Source organism: Electrophorus electricus, chromosome 17 (assembly GCF_041902795.1).
Source record: "Electrophorus electricus isolate QZ-2024a chromosome 17, ASM4190279v1, whole genome shotgun sequence".
Classification (NCBI taxonomy): Eukaryota; Metazoa; Chordata; class Actinopteri; order Gymnotiformes; family Gymnotidae; genus Electrophorus; species Electrophorus electricus.
In genome coordinates this window covers 997,552-1,015,000 of record NC_137513.1, presented here as the reverse complement: position 1 = coordinate 1,015,000, position 17,449 = coordinate 997,552, and the positions used below count along the sequence as shown (strand labels likewise).

Here is a 17,449-nt window from a genome sequence, read left to right as displayed (position 1 = left end):
TGTCAGGCTCGGGTTTGTGTGGGTGGGTGTGTGTGTGTGCGTGTCAGGCTCGGGTTTGTGTGGGTGGGTGTGTGTGTCAGGCTTGGGGGGGTGTGTGTGTGTCTGTGTGTGTCAGGCTTGGGGGGGGTGTCAGGCTTGGTGTGTGGGTGTGCACGCAGGTGTGAGTATTTTAATTGTGTGGGTGTGGGTGTGTTTCCTTCCACACAGAGCTGTTTAAGAAAGTGCAGGAGTGTACGATGACCCCGGCTGGCATCGACACAGCCAAGCTCTACCCCATCCTGATGTCATCTGGGCTGCCCCGGGAAGCGCTGGGGCAGATATGGGCCTCAGCCAATCGCACCACCCCGGGCAAGCTGACCAAAGAGGAGCTGTACACCGTTCTGGCCTTGATCGGGGCAGCACAGGTACACACACACACACACTGATGCGTTCATCCTTCCCAGCTTAGTAGAATGGAGAGAGGGCTTCAGAACGGAAGCTAACACTGCTGGTGTGTGGAGAGTTTAGGTGGTTGTGTGAGCAGTCCAGTCTTCAGACGTGACCTCCAGCTCCAAATCCACACCTCTAGCTGCATGTCGTAACATAGTCGTTCTCTCTCTCTCTCTCTCTCTCTCTCTCTCTCTCTCTCTCAGTCCGACCCCTCAGAGCTGGTTAATGCCTCAGCACTCTTCTCTCCAGTCGGTGGCTCTGTGTCTCTGTCCTTGTGCCAGAGAAGGTCCAATTATGCTTGTGTTGGTGCTGTGTTTCCAGAGTGGGATTCCTGTGATGAGCTTGGACATCCTGACTCAGTTCCCATCTCCTCCGGTGCCCACGCTGCCTGCCATGGCCGTACCCCTGCCCCCTGTGCTGGTCACCCAGCCTGCTCTCCTTGGCACGGCCGGCTCCGCGGTCCTACCCCTGCCGCCCAACCCGCCGCCACAACCTTGCAGCAGCTTCGTCACGAGTTTCCCTCCTGTCCAGGTAAGTCTTCGCCACAGCAACAGCGGGCGGTTTGTGTCCTGAAGCACGTGCGCCTGTCACATGCGTAGTGTCTTTTCTCTGAAGGGGGCCAAAGCAGAAGACGAGGATGATTTCCAGGACTTTCAGGAGGCCCCAAAGGCAGGCAGTGGAGATGGTTCCTTCACAGACTTCCAAGGAGAGAAGGACGGGGCGTTCCCCAGCGCGTCCTCTCAGAGCAGGTGTGCACACGCTCAGATCATCCCCACCCCATGCCTTTGTCTTCCTTATGAGGACGTGTTGTGTAGTCTCTCCTCAGGTGCCTGGCTTTGTCATGGTGTTAGCACTCCACCAGACACACCGGTTAGTCTCCCGGTCCTCACCAATGAACCCAGTTTAGTGGGCAGTTGATACACCAATCATGTGTATTAATTTCAAAGCCACGCGCAGAAGTTCTATACTTGGTTGGGGGCAGAAAAAAGCAATTTTTCAAAGGGAGAAAGAGAGCGAGCGAGAGGGGAAAGCTGTTGTCTGAGCAACCACTCAGTGACTCAGTCCTCAGGTCTCCAGTCTAAAGCTCAGATTACAGTGAGATAGGGAGGGAAGAAGGAGGTGCTCCTCCTGGTGACGTGGTGCTTTCTCATGGCCAGCATGACACACTGATCTTCACAGAGGCTGCTGGGTAGATGGACATAGTCTCAACAAATGTGGAGCTCCTAACATTTAAGAGAAAAGATGAAAATGTTAGTGAGAAGTACAGTGAAGTGTGTGTGTGTGTGTGTGTGTGTGTGTGTATGTGTGTGCAGCGTTCTTGCCGTGCTGACTCCAGTATCTGGCCCTTCATCTTCCTCTGATAAATATGCAGTTTTTAAGCAACTGACAGCAGAGCAGACTACAGAAGCTGCACCCCCTGCCTCAGGTACACACACACACACACACGCCTACAGAAGCTGCACCCCCTGCCTCAGGTACACACACACACACACACGCCTACAGAAGCTGCACCCCCTGCCTCAGGTACACACACACACACACCTACAGAACCTGCACCACCTGCCTCAGGTACACACACACACACGCCTACAGAAGCTGCACCCCCTGCCTCAGGTACACACACACACACACCTACAGAACCTGCACCACCTGCCTCAGGTACACACACACACACGCCTACAGAAGCTGCACCACCTGCCTCAGGTACACACACACACACACACACGCCTACAGAAGCTGCACCACCTGCCTCAGGTACACACACACACACACACACGCCTACAGAAGCTGCACCACCTGCCTCAGGTACACACACACACACACGCCTACAGAACCTGCACCACCTGCCTCAGGTACACACACACACACACGCCTACAGAAGCTGCACCACCTGCCTCAGGTACACACACACACACACACCTACAGAACCTGCACCACCTGCCTCAGGTACACACACACACACACACACACGCCTACAGAACCTGCACCACCTGCCTCAGGTACACACACACACACACGCCTACAGAAGCTGCACCCCCTGCCTCAGGTACACACACACACACACGCCTACAGAAGCTGCACCACCTGCCTCAGGTACACACACACACACGCCTACAGAACCTGCACCACCTGCCTCAGGTACACACACACACACACGCCTACAGAAGCTGCACCACCTGCCTCAGGTACACACACACACACACCTACAGAACCTGCACCACCTGCCTCAGGTACACACACACACACGCCTACAGAACCTGCACCACCTGCCTCAGGTACACACACACACACACACACGCCTACAGAACCTGCACCACCTGCCTCAGGTACACACACACACACACGCCTACAGAAGCTGCACCCCCTGCCTCAGGTACACACACACACACACGCCTACAGAACCTGCACCCCCTGCCTCAGGTACACACACACACACACGCCTACAGAACCTGCACCACCTGCCTCAGGTACACACACACACACACGCCTACAGAAGCTGCACCACCTGCCTCAGGTACACACACACACACACGCCTACAGAAGCTGCACCACCTGCCTCAGGTACACACACACGCCTACAGAAGCTGCACCACCTGCCTCAGGTACACACACACACACGCCTACAGAAGCTGCACCACCTGCCTCAGGTACACACACACACACACGCCTACAGAAGCTGCACCCCCTGCCTCAGGTACACACACACACACACGCCTACAGAAGCTGCACCCCCTGCCTCAGGTACACACACACACACACCTACAGAACCTGCACCCCCTGCCTCAGGTACACACACACACACACCTACAGAAGCTGCACCCCCTGCCTCAGGTACACACACACACACCTACAGAACCTGCACCACCTGCCTCAGGTACACACACACACACCTACAGAACCTGCACCACCTGCCTCAGGTACACACACACACACACCTACAGAAGCTGCACCACCTGCCTCAGGTACACACACACACACACACGCCTACAGAAGCTGCACCACCTGCCTCAGGTACACACACACACACGCCTACAGAAGCTGCACCACCTGCCTCAGGTACACACACACACACACACGCCTACAGAACCTGCACCACCTGCCTCAGGTACACACACACACACACGCCTACAGAAGCTGCACCACCTGCCTCAGGTACACACACACACACACACCTACAGAACCTGCACCACCTGCCTCAGGTACACACACACACACCTACAGAACCTGCACCACCTGCCTCAGGTACACACACACACACACCTACAGAAGCTGCACCACCTGCCTCAGGTACACACACACACACACACACACACACACGCCTACAGAAGCTGCACCACCTGCCTCAGGTACACACACACACACGCCTACAGAAGCTGCACCACCTGCCTCAGGTACACACACACACACACACGCCTACAGAACCTGCACCACCTGCCTCAGGTACACACACACACACACGCCTACAGAAGCTGCACCACCTGCCTCAGGTACACACACACACACACACCTACAGAACCTGCACCACCTGCCTCAGGTACACACACACACACCTACAGAACCTGCACCACCTGCCTCAGGTACACACACACACACACGCCTACAGAACCTGCACCACCTGCCTCAGGTACACACACACACACACACACGCCTACAGAACCTGCACCACCTGCCTCAGGTACACACACATACACACGCCTACAGAAGCTGCACCCCCTGCCTCAGGTACACACACACACACACCTACAGAAGCTGCACCACCTGCCTCAGGTACACACACACACACACGCCTACAGAAGCTGCACCACCTGCCTCAGGTACACACACACACACACCTACAGAAGCTGCACCACCTGCCTCAGGTACACACACACACGCCTACAGAAGCTGCACCACCTGCCTCAGGTACACACACACACCCCTACAGAAGCTGCACCACCTGCCTCAGGTACACACACACACGCCTACAGAAGCTGCACCACCTGCCTCAGGTACACACACACACACACGCCTACAGAACCTGCACCACCTGCCTCAGGTACACACACACACACACACACGCCTACAGAACCTGCACCACCTGCCTCAGGTACACACACACACACACGCCTACAGAAGCTGCACCCCCTGCCTCAGGTACACACACACACATACCTACAGAAGCTGCACCACCTGCCTCAGGTACACACACACACACACGCCTACAGAAGCTGCACCACCTGCCTCAGGTACACACACACACACACCTACAGAAGCTGCACCACCTGCCTCAGGTACACACACACACGCCTACAGAAGCTGCACCACCTGCCTCAGGTACACACACACACCCCTACAGAAGCTGCACCACCTGCCTCAGGTACACACACACACGCCTACAGAAGCTGCACCACCTGCCTCAGGTACACACACACACACACGCCTACAGAAGCTGCACCACCTGCCTCAGGTACACACACACACACGCCTACAGAAGCTGCACCACCTGCCTCAGGTACACACACACACACACCTACAGAAGCTGCACCACCTGCCTCAGGTACACACACACACACCCCTACAGAAGCTGCACCCCCTGCCTCAGGTACACACACACACACCCCTACAGAAGCTGCACCACCTGCCTCAGGTACACACACACACACACACACGCCTACAGAAGCTGCACCACCTGCCTCAGGTACACACACACACACCCCTACAGAAGCTGCACCACCTGCCTCAGGTACACACACACACACACACACGCCTACAGAAGCTGCACCACCTGCCTCAGGTACACACACACACACACACACGCCTACAGAAGCTGCACCACCTGCCTCAGGTACACACACACACACACGCCTACAGAAGCTGCACCACCTGCCTCAGGTACACACACACACACACACGCCTACAGAACCTGCACCACCTGCCTCAGGTACACACACACACACACACACACGCCTACAGAACCTGCACCACCTGCCTCAGGTACACACACACACACGCCTACAGAACCTGCACCACCTGCCTCAGGTACACACACACACACCCCTACAGAAGCTGCACCACCTGCCTCAGGTACACACACACACACACACACGCCTACAGAACCTGCACCACCTGCCTCAGGTACACACACACACACACGCCTACAGAACCTGCACCACCTGCCTCAGGTACACACACACACACACACCTACAGAACCTGCACCACCTGCCTCAGGTACACACACACACACACGCCTACAGAAGCTGCACCCCCTGCCTCAGGTACACACACACACACGCCTACAGAACCTGCACCACCTGCCTCAGGTACACACACACACACACGCCTACAGAACCTGCACCCCCTGCCTCAGGTACACACACACACACGCCTACAGAACCTGCACCACCTGCCTCAGGTACACACACACACACACACACGCCTACAGAACCTGCACCACCTGCCTCAGGTACACACACACACACACGCCTACAGAACCTGCACCACCTGCCTCAGGTACACACACACACACGCCTACAGAAGCTGCACCACCTGCCTCAGGTACACACACACACACGCCTACAGAAGCCGCACCACCTGCCTCAGGTACACACACACACACACGCCTACAGAAGCCGCACCACCTGCCTCAGGTACACACACACACACACGCCTACAGAAGCTGCACCACCTGCCTCAGGTACACACACACACACACACACACGCCTACAGAAGCTGCACCACCTGCCTCAGGTACACACACACACACACCTACAGAAGCTGCACCACCTGCCTCAGGTACACACACACACACACACGCCTACAGAAGCTGCACCACCTGCCTCAGGTACACACACGCACACGCCTACAGAAGCTGCACCACCTGCCTCAGGTACACACACACACGCCTACAGAAGCTGCACCACCTGCCTCAGGTACACACACACACACACACACACGCCTACAGAAGCTGCACCACCTGCCTCAGGTACACACACGCACACGCCTACAGAAGCTGCACCACCTGCCTCAGGTACACACACACACACACACACGCCTACAGAAGCTGCACCACCTGCCTCAGGTACACACACACACACGCCTACAGAACCTGCACCACCTGCCTCAGGTACACACACACACACACACCTACAGAACCTGCACCACCTGCCTCAGGTACACACACACACACACGCCTACAGAAGCTGCACCCCCTGCCTCAGGTACACACACACACACGCCTACAGAACCTGCACCACCTGCCTCAGGTACACACACACACGCCTACAGAACCTGCACCACCTGCCTCAGGTACACACACACACACGCCTACAGAAGCTGCACCACCTGCCTCAGGTACACACACACACACGCCTACAGAAGCTGCACCACCTGCCTCAGGTACACACACACACACGCCTACAGAAGCTGCACCACCTGCCTCAGGTACACACACACACACGCCTACAGAAGCTGCACCACCTGCCTCAGGTACACACACGCCTACAGAAGCTGCACCACCTGCCTCAGGTACACACACACACGCCTACAGAAGCTGCACCACCTGCCTCAGGTACACACACACACACACGCCTACAGAAGCTGCACCACCTGCCTCAGGTACACACACACACACGCCTACAGAAGCTGCACCACCTGCCTCAGGTACACACACGCACACGCCTACAGAAGCTGCACCACCTGCCTCAGGTACACACACACACACACACACACGCCTACAGAAGCTGCACCACCTGCCTCAGGTACACACACGCACAAAGTATATCACACATTTTATCCAAAGCGACTTACAATTCTGACTGAACACAACAGTGGCAACCTGGCAGTGGTGGGACTTGAACTGGCAACCTTCTGATTACTAGTCCAGTACCTTCACCACTGAGACACCAGTGTACTACACGCACGCACACACGCATACACACAAAAAAACAAACAAACAAAAAAAAGAATCTGTCCACCCAGTCTCAAGTATAACCTGTTCAGTGTTTTTCACACACACTTCCCATCTGTCTGGCTTTACTATAGAACTAAAAGCTAAGCATTCTTGGGCTGACAGAGTTATTTAGTGACTTTCCTGGAGTGACTTTATTAACTATACAGAACTGTCTCCTGGTGTGTGTTCTTACTGCGTCTCCTGCTGTCATCACATCCACAGCCCAGATCTACAGCACGCTTTCTGTCTTTGTTCCAGATTTCGGCGACAAGTACAGTGTGTTCAGAGAACTTGCACAGCCTTCAGACAGGAAGCCCATAGGTAAGCAATGTCCCATCCTTGTGGGATGTAAATGTCCCATTTACATTTTACAGCATTTCTCTGACGCTTTTAACCAAAGCGACTTACACGTCTGACTGAGCACTGCTTGAGTAATTGAAGGTTGAGGGTCTTGTTCAGGGGCCCAAGAGTGGCAACCTGGCAGTGGTGGGACTTGAACCAGCAACCCTCTGATTAGTAGTCCAGTACTGTAACCACTGAGACACCAGTGCCCCGTGACCTCCCTCATGCTCATGCAGGTGTGTGTGTCCCTGTCTCACTAGAACAGAACCCATCGGGGACACCTTTGGGAGCTCCAGTAAGTCGACTGTTGCAGTGACCCCTTTTTACCTCAGGCGTTTGCTCTTTGTCTTCTCTCTTCCTCCACACTGTGTGTGTGTGTGTGTGTGTGTGTCTGGCACGCCGTTTGTGCCCAGTTAAACGGTGGCACAGTTGCGAGAAGCATGTTTGCCGTCCGTCAGCATGCAGGTAGTGGGATGTCTTGTTTTTGTGGGGACATTGAGACCACACACTGACTCAGGAGATGTGTTAACGATGTCCAAATCAACAACACGTCCCTTCTCCAGCTGTCCAGTGTCCCTGCACTCCTGTCAAATTGTTCAGCTCCACCAGTGTAAACATCCCAGATAGGTTTAAAGTTATTGGGCATCAGTGAGAACCAAGTTTTTCATACCAGACCTGTGGCACTTTGTGGGACTGTGCTGATTCGTGGACTTGTCTCTTTGATCTTTTTGCTTAGAAATGTCATAGTTCTCGGTTGAGAAGTGGGGTCATCTTGAATGTGTATCATAATCAGAGTTGTTCACTCCCACTGCATAATAACTAAAGTGTACGTAGGAGTGGATCAGCTGATAATGACTGTGGGACAGCACACGACAGAAATGTGGCCTTAACGTCTGCCTGTTGGAACTCCAGTAACCTGTGATTCATCATCAACTACACCCCAAAGGAAATGACTGAATATGTATAACATCATCTCAAACAAATGCTTTCTCTGCGATAAACACATCTCATCTTAACACTGAAAATTCTGCGTTCATGATAAACAATGATATCACGTCCGCATTTCTGAAATGTATGTCTGTCACCCAACCAGATTTTAACCCTTTAAATGAATGCTTGTGGCATTAGATACTGATGTTGCAGTGTGACGGCAGTCGTGGATCGTTCAGTATGTTAACGTAATCTGATTACACTGATCTTTAGAAGCACTGTTTTTTTAAAACGTGCCAGTTCTTTCCATTTTTCTGTAACCATAAGGGGATAGTTACCCTTTTTTTGTATACTAATGCGGTAACACTCTTACATTTTACATTACTACCCAGCACTAGGGGGGGGGGTGCGGGTTTGTGGGAGTGTGGGATTCTTTGTATGTGTGCCGTGCTTCTGTTGTGCAGTGCCGTTTGTCTCATGCAGAGAGCAGCACACACTGCGGTTGAGGTTCAGTCAGGTTTTTGGTGCACGTCACAGGCAGGACTGATCCATTAATCCATTTTACTTCTTTGTAAAGTTGCACTCAGTCATTAAAGGTCACTTGAGCTGAGTTGAAGGCTGAGCTTCGTGTTGCTCTCTGATGCTCTGGCCCTTTTCTTATCACTCTAAACTTCTCTTTTCCAAACACTTCAGTCTTTTTTTCTTGACCCCCCACAGGTGAAAGCTTTGCCGATTTCAAGTCTGTTGGCACCGACGATGGCTTCACAGACTTTAAGACCGCCAGCAACGTTTCTCCACTAGACCCACCAGACCAAGCCAAGATGTTCCAGCCATCTCTCCCTGCTCCTTTTCCTCCCTCCTCTCACTCCCTCCCCCAGCCCAAGAACCCCCTCAACATGGCAGATTTGGACCTCTTTGCCTCTATGGCTCCATCCACCTCCACTTCCTCTATCGTAGACTCCAAGGCCGGCCCGTTCCCCTCCCCGGCGATGCCCTCTCTTATCCTCCCTCACACGGGCCCCAAACCCTCGGGCTCCGGGGCCGACGACTTCGGCGACTTTGCCCTCTTTGGCTCCTCAGCGTCGTCCTCGTCGGAGCCGGCGTCCTTGGGCCGGAGGGGCGGGGCCCCACCGCAAGATGACTTTGCAGACTTCTTGGCATTCGGGGGCTCCGGCGAGGCGCGGCCAGAGGGCCAGCGTGTCGACGCCTCCTCCGGGATGCCCCGTCCCCGGCAGGCGCCCGCTGTCGACAAGTACGACGTTTTCAAGCAGCTGTCGCTGGAGGGAGGCGCGGGCTACGCCGAAGGCAAGGAGGCGGGGGGAGGAGACTCCTCCTCTTCACTCAAAGGTGATGCGGATGACTTCGCCGACTTCCAGTCGTCCAAGTTCTGCACGGCACTGGGCTCCTCGGAGAAGAGCGCGGTAGACAAGCTGGCCGCCTTCAAGCAGGCCAAGGAGGACTCGGCCTCGGTCAAATCACTGGACCTCCCGTCCATCGGGGGCAGCAGCGTCGGGAAGGAGGACTCAGAGGACGCCCTGTCCGTGCAGCTGGACATGAAGCTGGCGGACATGGGTGGAGACCTGAAGCATGGCATGTCTGACAGCTCACTGGACCTTCCCGGGCTGACTGCACACCAGCCCCCTGCCACAGGTGAGGAACTGGTGCGCTTACTGTGGTGAGGCCTGCACTCTCTACACACACACACACACACACACACACACACAGACTCACACACACAGACTCATATACATGCGCACACACACACACACCCCACTCTCAGGTCAATTCATGGCCGTCTTACAGTTCCCTGATCAGATGTCCGGCAGGACAGAGAGTGCTAGTCAGATTAATGAGGGATGATGGCATATCAAAACCATCTCATCTCGTGTTGTTTACTTTTTCCCTGACCATTTCAACAGTATTTGTTTACACGTAGTTACATAAAGTATTTATTGTACATAATTGTACGAATGTTTATTTATTTATTTGTTTGTTTGTTTATCCCTTTGGACAAATTTGAGCTGTCTGAAGCACATCAGTATTATTGACTGACAGCATTTCGTCCTTTTCTCCAGGTGCAGATTAAGTCTTTTCTTGCTCTGGATTATAATTTGGTGGCCTGATCTTATCCAGTGTTTATCTCCGTTTTGTAATATTACGTAGAAATAACCTAAGTCTTTTTGTCTTCTCTCTTAAGTAGGTTTACTGAGAGATTTGATCTTTCACTCTTCAACTCCGTTCTCTGTTCGTGATCACAGATGGTGAACACACAGCCACTAAACTCTCAGAAAATAATAATAATAATAATAATAATAATAATAATAACTCAGTCAGTAGTGATTAATGCCATATCATACAGATTGTTACGAGGCAGCTGTTTGGGCTGATGACATGGACCACCAACCAAAAGAGTGTTTGTTCCTTACGTGTCTAGACTGTACAGGGTTAAGACCGTTAGGTTGGTGAACTGTCTACACTGTGCAGGGTTAAGACCGTTAGGTTGGTGAACTGTCCACAATGTGCAAGGTTTAGACCGTTAGGTTGGTGAACTGTCTAGACTGTGCAGGGTTAAGACCGTTAAGGTTGGTGAACTGTCTACACTGTGCAGAGTTAAGACTGTTAGGTTGGTGAACTGTCTACACTGTGCAGAGTTAAGACCGTTAAGGTTGGTGAACTGTCTAGACTGTGCAGGGTTAAGACCGTTAAGGTTGGTGAACTGTCTACACTGTGCAGGGTTAAGACCGTTAGGTTGGTGAACTGTCTACACTGTGCAGGGTTAAGACCGTTAGGTTGGTGAACTGTCTACACTGTGCAGGGTTAAGACCGTTAAGGTTGGTGAACTGTCTACACTGTGCAGGGTTAATACCGTTAGGTTGGTGAACTGTCTAGACTGTGCAGGGTTAATACCGTTAGGTTGGTGAACTGTCTAGACTGTGCAGGGTTAAGACCGTTAAGGTTGGTGAACTGTCTACACTGTGCAGGGTTAAGACCGTTAGGTTGGTGAACTGTCTAGACTGTGCAGGGTTAAGACCGTTAGGTTGGTGAACTGTCTAGACTGTGCAGGGTTAAGACCGTTAGGTTGGTGAACTGTCTAGACTGTGCAGGGTTAAGACCGTTAGGTTGGTGAACTGTCTAGACTGACACATCCCCCCCCCACCTCAGCTCTGGTTTGGAAGATCATTCACTCCATTATATGATGTCACCAACCGTTTGTGCTTCCATGAAGTAAGTGTGTGTGTGTGTGTGTGTGTGTGTGTGTGTGTGTGTGTGTGTGTGTGTGTGTGTGTGTGTGTGTGTGTGTAAGGAATCGCATAAGCATGGCCAATGCATTTCATTTTCCATTTTATGTCTAGCTGAGTAACACTGACAGATTATTCCTTCTAACCCATCTGTCGTCTAGTCCTGGTTCAGTCTGTGGTATACACACCTACTAGAAGCTTCATTTGTATGCCAGATCTGAAAATAATACATTATAAGGACTTCAGTAGAGCTCAGTTATGTGGATAAACTACTGCACTATAATTGTGGTCTACATACTGCAGATGTGATGTGCCTCACGGTGTATTACTAAGACATGGTTAGGTGGCCCGCAGAAATTAGACCAAAAATATTGGTTTGTTGAATCATGAGAATGTTGTGATTCATCAAACCCACCACAGAACCGTCATCTGGAGTGTCTGAAATGGGCAAGGATGCTCACGACACACACGCACAGTAGTGATTTGTTACAGGGCTCATTTGTATCGATATCGCAAAGTATGCATTATCAGTATTGCGATAATAACAAACAATATATTGTGCAGGCCTGACCCTCACACTGCCCCTCCTCGCCAGTGGTAATTCTCAGTTTCAGTATGACACATTCATCCTAAGTGTCCTCGGGGCACTGCAGTGTTCTGGAGAACTGGGCCTGCTACTGGACTTTCCTGGGCCACACGCCTGTGTGTTGGTTACCGGGCAGTTTCCATGCCTGGACTGTAAATATTTCAGCAGGTTACGGGCTGTTGAGTTTCGTAGCACTTGCACTATGCTGGATGTCTCGCTAACCTCCGAAGAGACAGTATCTCTTTTCCCAGGCTGTTATGAACTGGAGCCCGCCGGTCACACCCACCCATGCCCCCAGCCCCCCACTGAGCACAGCCCCCGTCTCCCTGGCCAGTCTGGAGGGAGTCTCTCGTCCCGAGTTTGTTTGCTACAGTTTGTGCCTGCCTTTTCAATTTGTGAAATTGACAAGAAAGTGGTTAACGATTGCTAGGACTCCATTTTCTGGCCTGCCTATGAAAATGGGCTGTTTTTATGAACAAGAAAATGTGTACATGCCAATTTAATAGTGTATTTTTATTACAGGAATATATACTGGTATTTATTTTCAATATAGATAGACTTGACTCTGTTAAGTATTGATGTGGGATTGCTTCTGCTCAATATGCACAATGTTTTATTTAGCTGGATGTGAATGTGTTGGCCTGCGTTACACCGGGAATGACGTGCACTTCCTGTCTGCTGTGTCGCTCCTGCTAAGAGCATGCGCACTGGAGCGCGCTCCAAACAGGTGGCGAGAGAAAAACGATACTGTCTCTCTTATCTGTTCTGCGCCTGTCACTCAAACGATCCAACGCTTTCATAGGCTGTAGACCTCTTTGTTTACTTTTAACCCTTTGAGTTCCTGGCAGTGGCAATGTTATCCATGCTGTGCTCTATGAGAGTCTAAAACTGAATCTGGTCTGTGTACTGTGATCACACGCAGTGGCCCCAGTGCTCCGTGTTTCCGGAGACCTGAGGAGAGCTTTCTCAGCCAGCTCCAGCTTCTCAAAGGGTGCAGAGATCCATAGAACCTGTACTTCACACCACCTCTTTTATCTTTGCTTACGAAATGTTCTGTATGCTTTCCTCTCTTTTAGAACAAAAACAGTGTGTCTGACCTACAAAAACATTTTTAGTCTGTGTACGTGCCTCTTCAGTTCTGGCCTGTGCATCTGGTTTTGGGATTTGCTTCTGTTAACCTTTTGCCCTTTTCACCTCTCTGCCCCTAACTTTGCATGCCCATGTGTTCTTATAATACAGAAAAAAACCCCATTTTTATGTGTTTGTTTGGCAAAGCTCTTGTAACGGAAGCTTTTTGCTGACCTATCTCTTTCTCTCTCTGACAATGTTGTCGTAATAAATCTGAACGATGGTGTAGCGGATGTGCCTACCGTCTTCATTTCTGTCTTCTTCCTCTTCCTCTCACCGCGCCCTGCGTGGACGACCGCCCCTGCACCAGCTGCCTTGTCAATTTCACAAATTGTTTGTGTGAAGAGTCATCTCAACCAAAGCCGAACATTTCTTGCACCACTAATATTGGCCTTTCTCTCTGTGCGATGAATATAAGCACTGAAACCCTCATCCAGTTTAGACCAGACAATGATCAAACCAAACCCCAGCACGCAGTGTTCATAGTGTGACTTCAGACACCGTGAATCTGACCTACGCTTCCAGTAAAACCAGTCCGGTTGGTATGTGTTGGACCAACATGACCCTGGGTCCTAAAGGCCCTTCCCCTGCAGCCTGTCACATGACCACCTGTAATCTAAAGGTGGAAGGGGCTGAGTTTAAAGGTACAGTGGGAAAAATGAGCAGTTATGTAAAGCAGAATTTAAACTGCAGACTCAGAATCCCTGCAGCCAAGCTGAGAGCATGTGGAGGCGTGACTGTCCTTAGTGCAGAACACAGCACACACCTCCAGTTCATGATGAGAACACACATGAGAGCTCCTTAGGGGAAAACCCCGTCTGGAAGCTGTTTTTTAATTTGCATATAAATTGATAATCGTCAGCCAGCTTAGTCTGTGTACATCAGTAAAGCATGTGTGCAGTGAAGTAAGCACCTCACTGTTCGATAAGGTCTGGACAACCAGCTGAATAGGGTACTGCTGAATGAGCACTTACTCTGCCCATGTGTTAATACAGACTGGCTGGGCATGAGACCTCTCACAGCGACACACACACACACCACTGAATTATCTATGACAGGACACACTGTCTCTTCTAAAGCTCAGTTAGGGATACCTAAAAAGTTGCAGATACCAAAAAAAAAACTTGTTCCTCTTGTGATCTGAGATTACAAAGGTCATCCAGTTATAGCTGGACATCTAAGCTCCGATCCTTCAGAACCTAGGCGGCCTTACCGAGGGAAGGGGAGTCAGTCAGCCTGACTGACCGGGGCCACCCAGGTAAGGCTGTTTCTGCAGGGACGCAGTCACTTGAGTATGTGTATAGCTTTTAAGGGTTTGAGGTAAAACCATTTGTTTGGTTTATAAGCTTACAAAGTTACACTTTTAACACTAAACATTTTACTGGAATCTGGAAACCCTGGAAAGATTTTCCTATAGAGGAAATTATACCTAATTATACTTCATAAACACATCCTGGTCAACATGGTGAAGAGAAAGTAATTTAATGAAAAAAGCTTAAAAACCCCTTCTTTATTAAACTCGATCCCTGGAAGAGCTGCTACATTAATGAATGTGCCTTTTCTGTTGCTCAGATGGGGTGCAGGTGTGCTTGTGTATTTGGTCATGCTGTTGTTGGTATAGTGCAGAACACGAGACCTGAGTCGACGTTCGTGCAGGCCGTGTGTTCTGGAAATAGTCCTGCTGTATTACCTGTAGCTCAGGCTGTAGAGACAGCTGAAATGTCCCAGATACGAGGTTACGTTTTTGTCTTCAGTTGTAATTATGATTTCTTCCTTCAAGGCAATGATTTGGGCACAGCCATGTTCTCAACCTCAGCTCTTCTCTGGTGTCACCTACAGAGACGGACGACCTGAAGTTTGACCCCGTGGGGAGTTTGGTATCTGGTGGCCTGATCCACTATGACTGGGCGGAGAAAGACTCAGGCCTGTCGGGGGACGGCCCCAAGCTCCCGGGCACCCTACCCTCATCCGCAGTGCTCCACCGTAAGGAGATGTCCTTCGGAAGCTCCGAGAACATTACGCACAGTACGGCAGCTAAGGTCACCACGTTCCCGATCGAGGACGTCCCCGGAGCGTCACCACAGCATGGCTTCGCTGACTTCACTGGCTTCACCTCCTCCGTGGAGCAAGCACCCACGGAAGAGGATGAGGACGACGATGACTTCGGTGACTTTGCCAGCACAGTCTCGGAGAAATCGGACTCACCCGCAGGAACGGCCGACACGGCTGCCGCGGAGTTCGGCGCCTTCCAGGGGGACAAACCCAAGTTTGGAAAGTCCGACTTCCTAAAGGCAAGCGCCCAGCCGAAAGTGAAGTCCAGCGAGGAAATGATCCAAAACGAGCTTGCGACATTCGACCTGTCCGTGCAGGGTGAGTCGCTGTCACTCTGCTTCCCCCGGCCATCTGCTGTTACCATGGTAATGCACCAGGCTGCTTTATGTGCCGTTCAAGCAGGATGTCAAAGAGGCTGTTTTCCCACTGTTGGCTTTGGCTTAGCTTGCCCATCACTGAGACAGCAGATCCAGGGCTGCAGCTGTTCAGCCTAACGGCAGATGGCAGTGTAGAGACTGGATGTCCTACAAAGAGACACACAAACAGATCCATGAGCACAACATTAACACTCACTCAAGACAAGACACTCAGTGTCTTGTCTGTTTGTCCTGTTCCCCCACCTCCTTTCGGCACACAGAATGTCATTTATGAGAGGGAAAGAGCTTTGGTTTTCCTGGATTTCCTGGTTTTCCTTCTGTCCCTAGATGAAGTCTTCATCTGATTAGTGTGGCTCCTGCGCAATGGAGCCGTGTCCCAGTGTCCCGGACAGCTCTCTGGGGGTGTTTGATTACCCGGCTCAGAGTAGCAAGACTGTATGCCTGGCCCCTGTCCTTCACTTCTCCCATGACAGTGGTGTGTGTGTGTGTGTGTGTGTGTGTGTGTGTGTGTGTGTGTGTGTGTGTGTGAGCCAGCACTGCACTTCGCTGTGTGAAGTCTGATGAATAATTCATCAGTGCCGGGCTGCTGTAATTGCCCTGTAATTCTCATTTGTTGCAAATGAGGTATTTGTGAAGGTGTTGTAGTATTTGAGGTATTTGCTGAGGAGGTGATTGAGGCATTTGTTGTCCCGGGTGGATTAGAAACAACAGTTGTAGAGCTGAAAGTTTCAATTACAGAATGAGAGGCCAAACCCATATATGTAGTTGAAGTGTGTGTGTGTGTGTGTGTAGGTTCCCATAAACGCAGTCACAGTCTAGGAGAGAAGGAGATTGTGCGTTCCACACCGTCTCCGGCCCCCGAGCAGCTGTTCCGTGACCGCTCCAATACCCTGAGTGAGAAAACCGTGCTGCCCGTCATCCGAGACAAGTACAAGGACCTCACAGGAGAAGTGGAGGTCAGACCTGCTCGCTCGCGCTCACCCCAAACCCCCCTCCCACCACCGTTCCCCGCATAATGCTCGTATGTGTTGTGTTACAGGAGAGTGAGCGTTACGCGTATGAATGGCAGAGGTGTCTGGAGAGTGCTCTTCAGGTAACACTGCACAAGGACCTCAGTCATCGGATCTTATGGCCCATCCTGCTCTCTCCCTCACACTTTAATTCTCATTCTTTCTCTTCCACCATCTTGGCAGGTGATCACCACAGCCAACAACACCCTTAATGGTATCAGCAGTTCCAGTGTGTGTACGGAGGTCATCCAGTCAGCACAGGGCATGGAGTACCTGCAGGGTAAGCCCCCTCACCCCACCCCAGCAACACCCCCAGGTGCTCCTCACCGTGTCAAGGGCCTTAGGGTTGGGTCGAGCTCCCTGCATGCCGGACCTCTTGGGCTGTCGTCTGGTTTTCTTCTCGTCGGGTTTGATAGCGTGGGAAGCC

At 51.7% G+C, this 17,449-nt stretch overlaps 1 protein-coding gene across 9 annotated transcripts in view; it reads left to right on the top strand.

Moving 5' to 3' along the window:
- The window catches only part of synrg (synergin, gamma), a 34,232-nt gene that overhangs the window by 12,195 nt on the left and 4,588 nt on the right, over positions 1 to 17,449 (top strand). For 4 of the 9 annotated variants that reach the window (XM_027024695.3, XM_081699810.1, XM_035533989.2 and 1 more), the window contains 11 exons: positions 208 to 404; positions 751 to 960; positions 1,045 to 1,178; positions 1,743 to 1,855; positions 7,617 to 7,679; positions 7,966 to 7,995; positions 9,348 to 10,280; positions 15,423 to 15,953; positions 16,805 to 16,968; positions 17,052 to 17,105; positions 17,206 to 17,302. In XM_027024695.3, the coding sequence (XP_026880496.2) occupies positions 208 to 404; positions 751 to 960; positions 1,045 to 1,178; positions 1,743 to 1,855; positions 7,617 to 7,679; positions 7,966 to 7,995; positions 9,348 to 10,280; positions 15,423 to 15,953; positions 16,805 to 16,968; positions 17,052 to 17,105; positions 17,206 to 17,302 (2,526 nt within the window). Of the gene's footprint in view, positions 1 to 207; positions 405 to 750; positions 961 to 1,044; positions 1,179 to 1,742; positions 1,856 to 7,616; positions 7,680 to 7,965; positions 7,996 to 9,347; positions 11,462 to 11,543; positions 11,830 to 15,422; positions 15,954 to 16,804; positions 16,969 to 17,051; positions 17,106 to 17,205; positions 17,303 to 17,449 lie in introns of those variants that run through there. The other 5 variants (XM_027024696.3, XM_027024692.3, XM_081699812.1 and 2 more) reach the window with 4 other exon arrangements.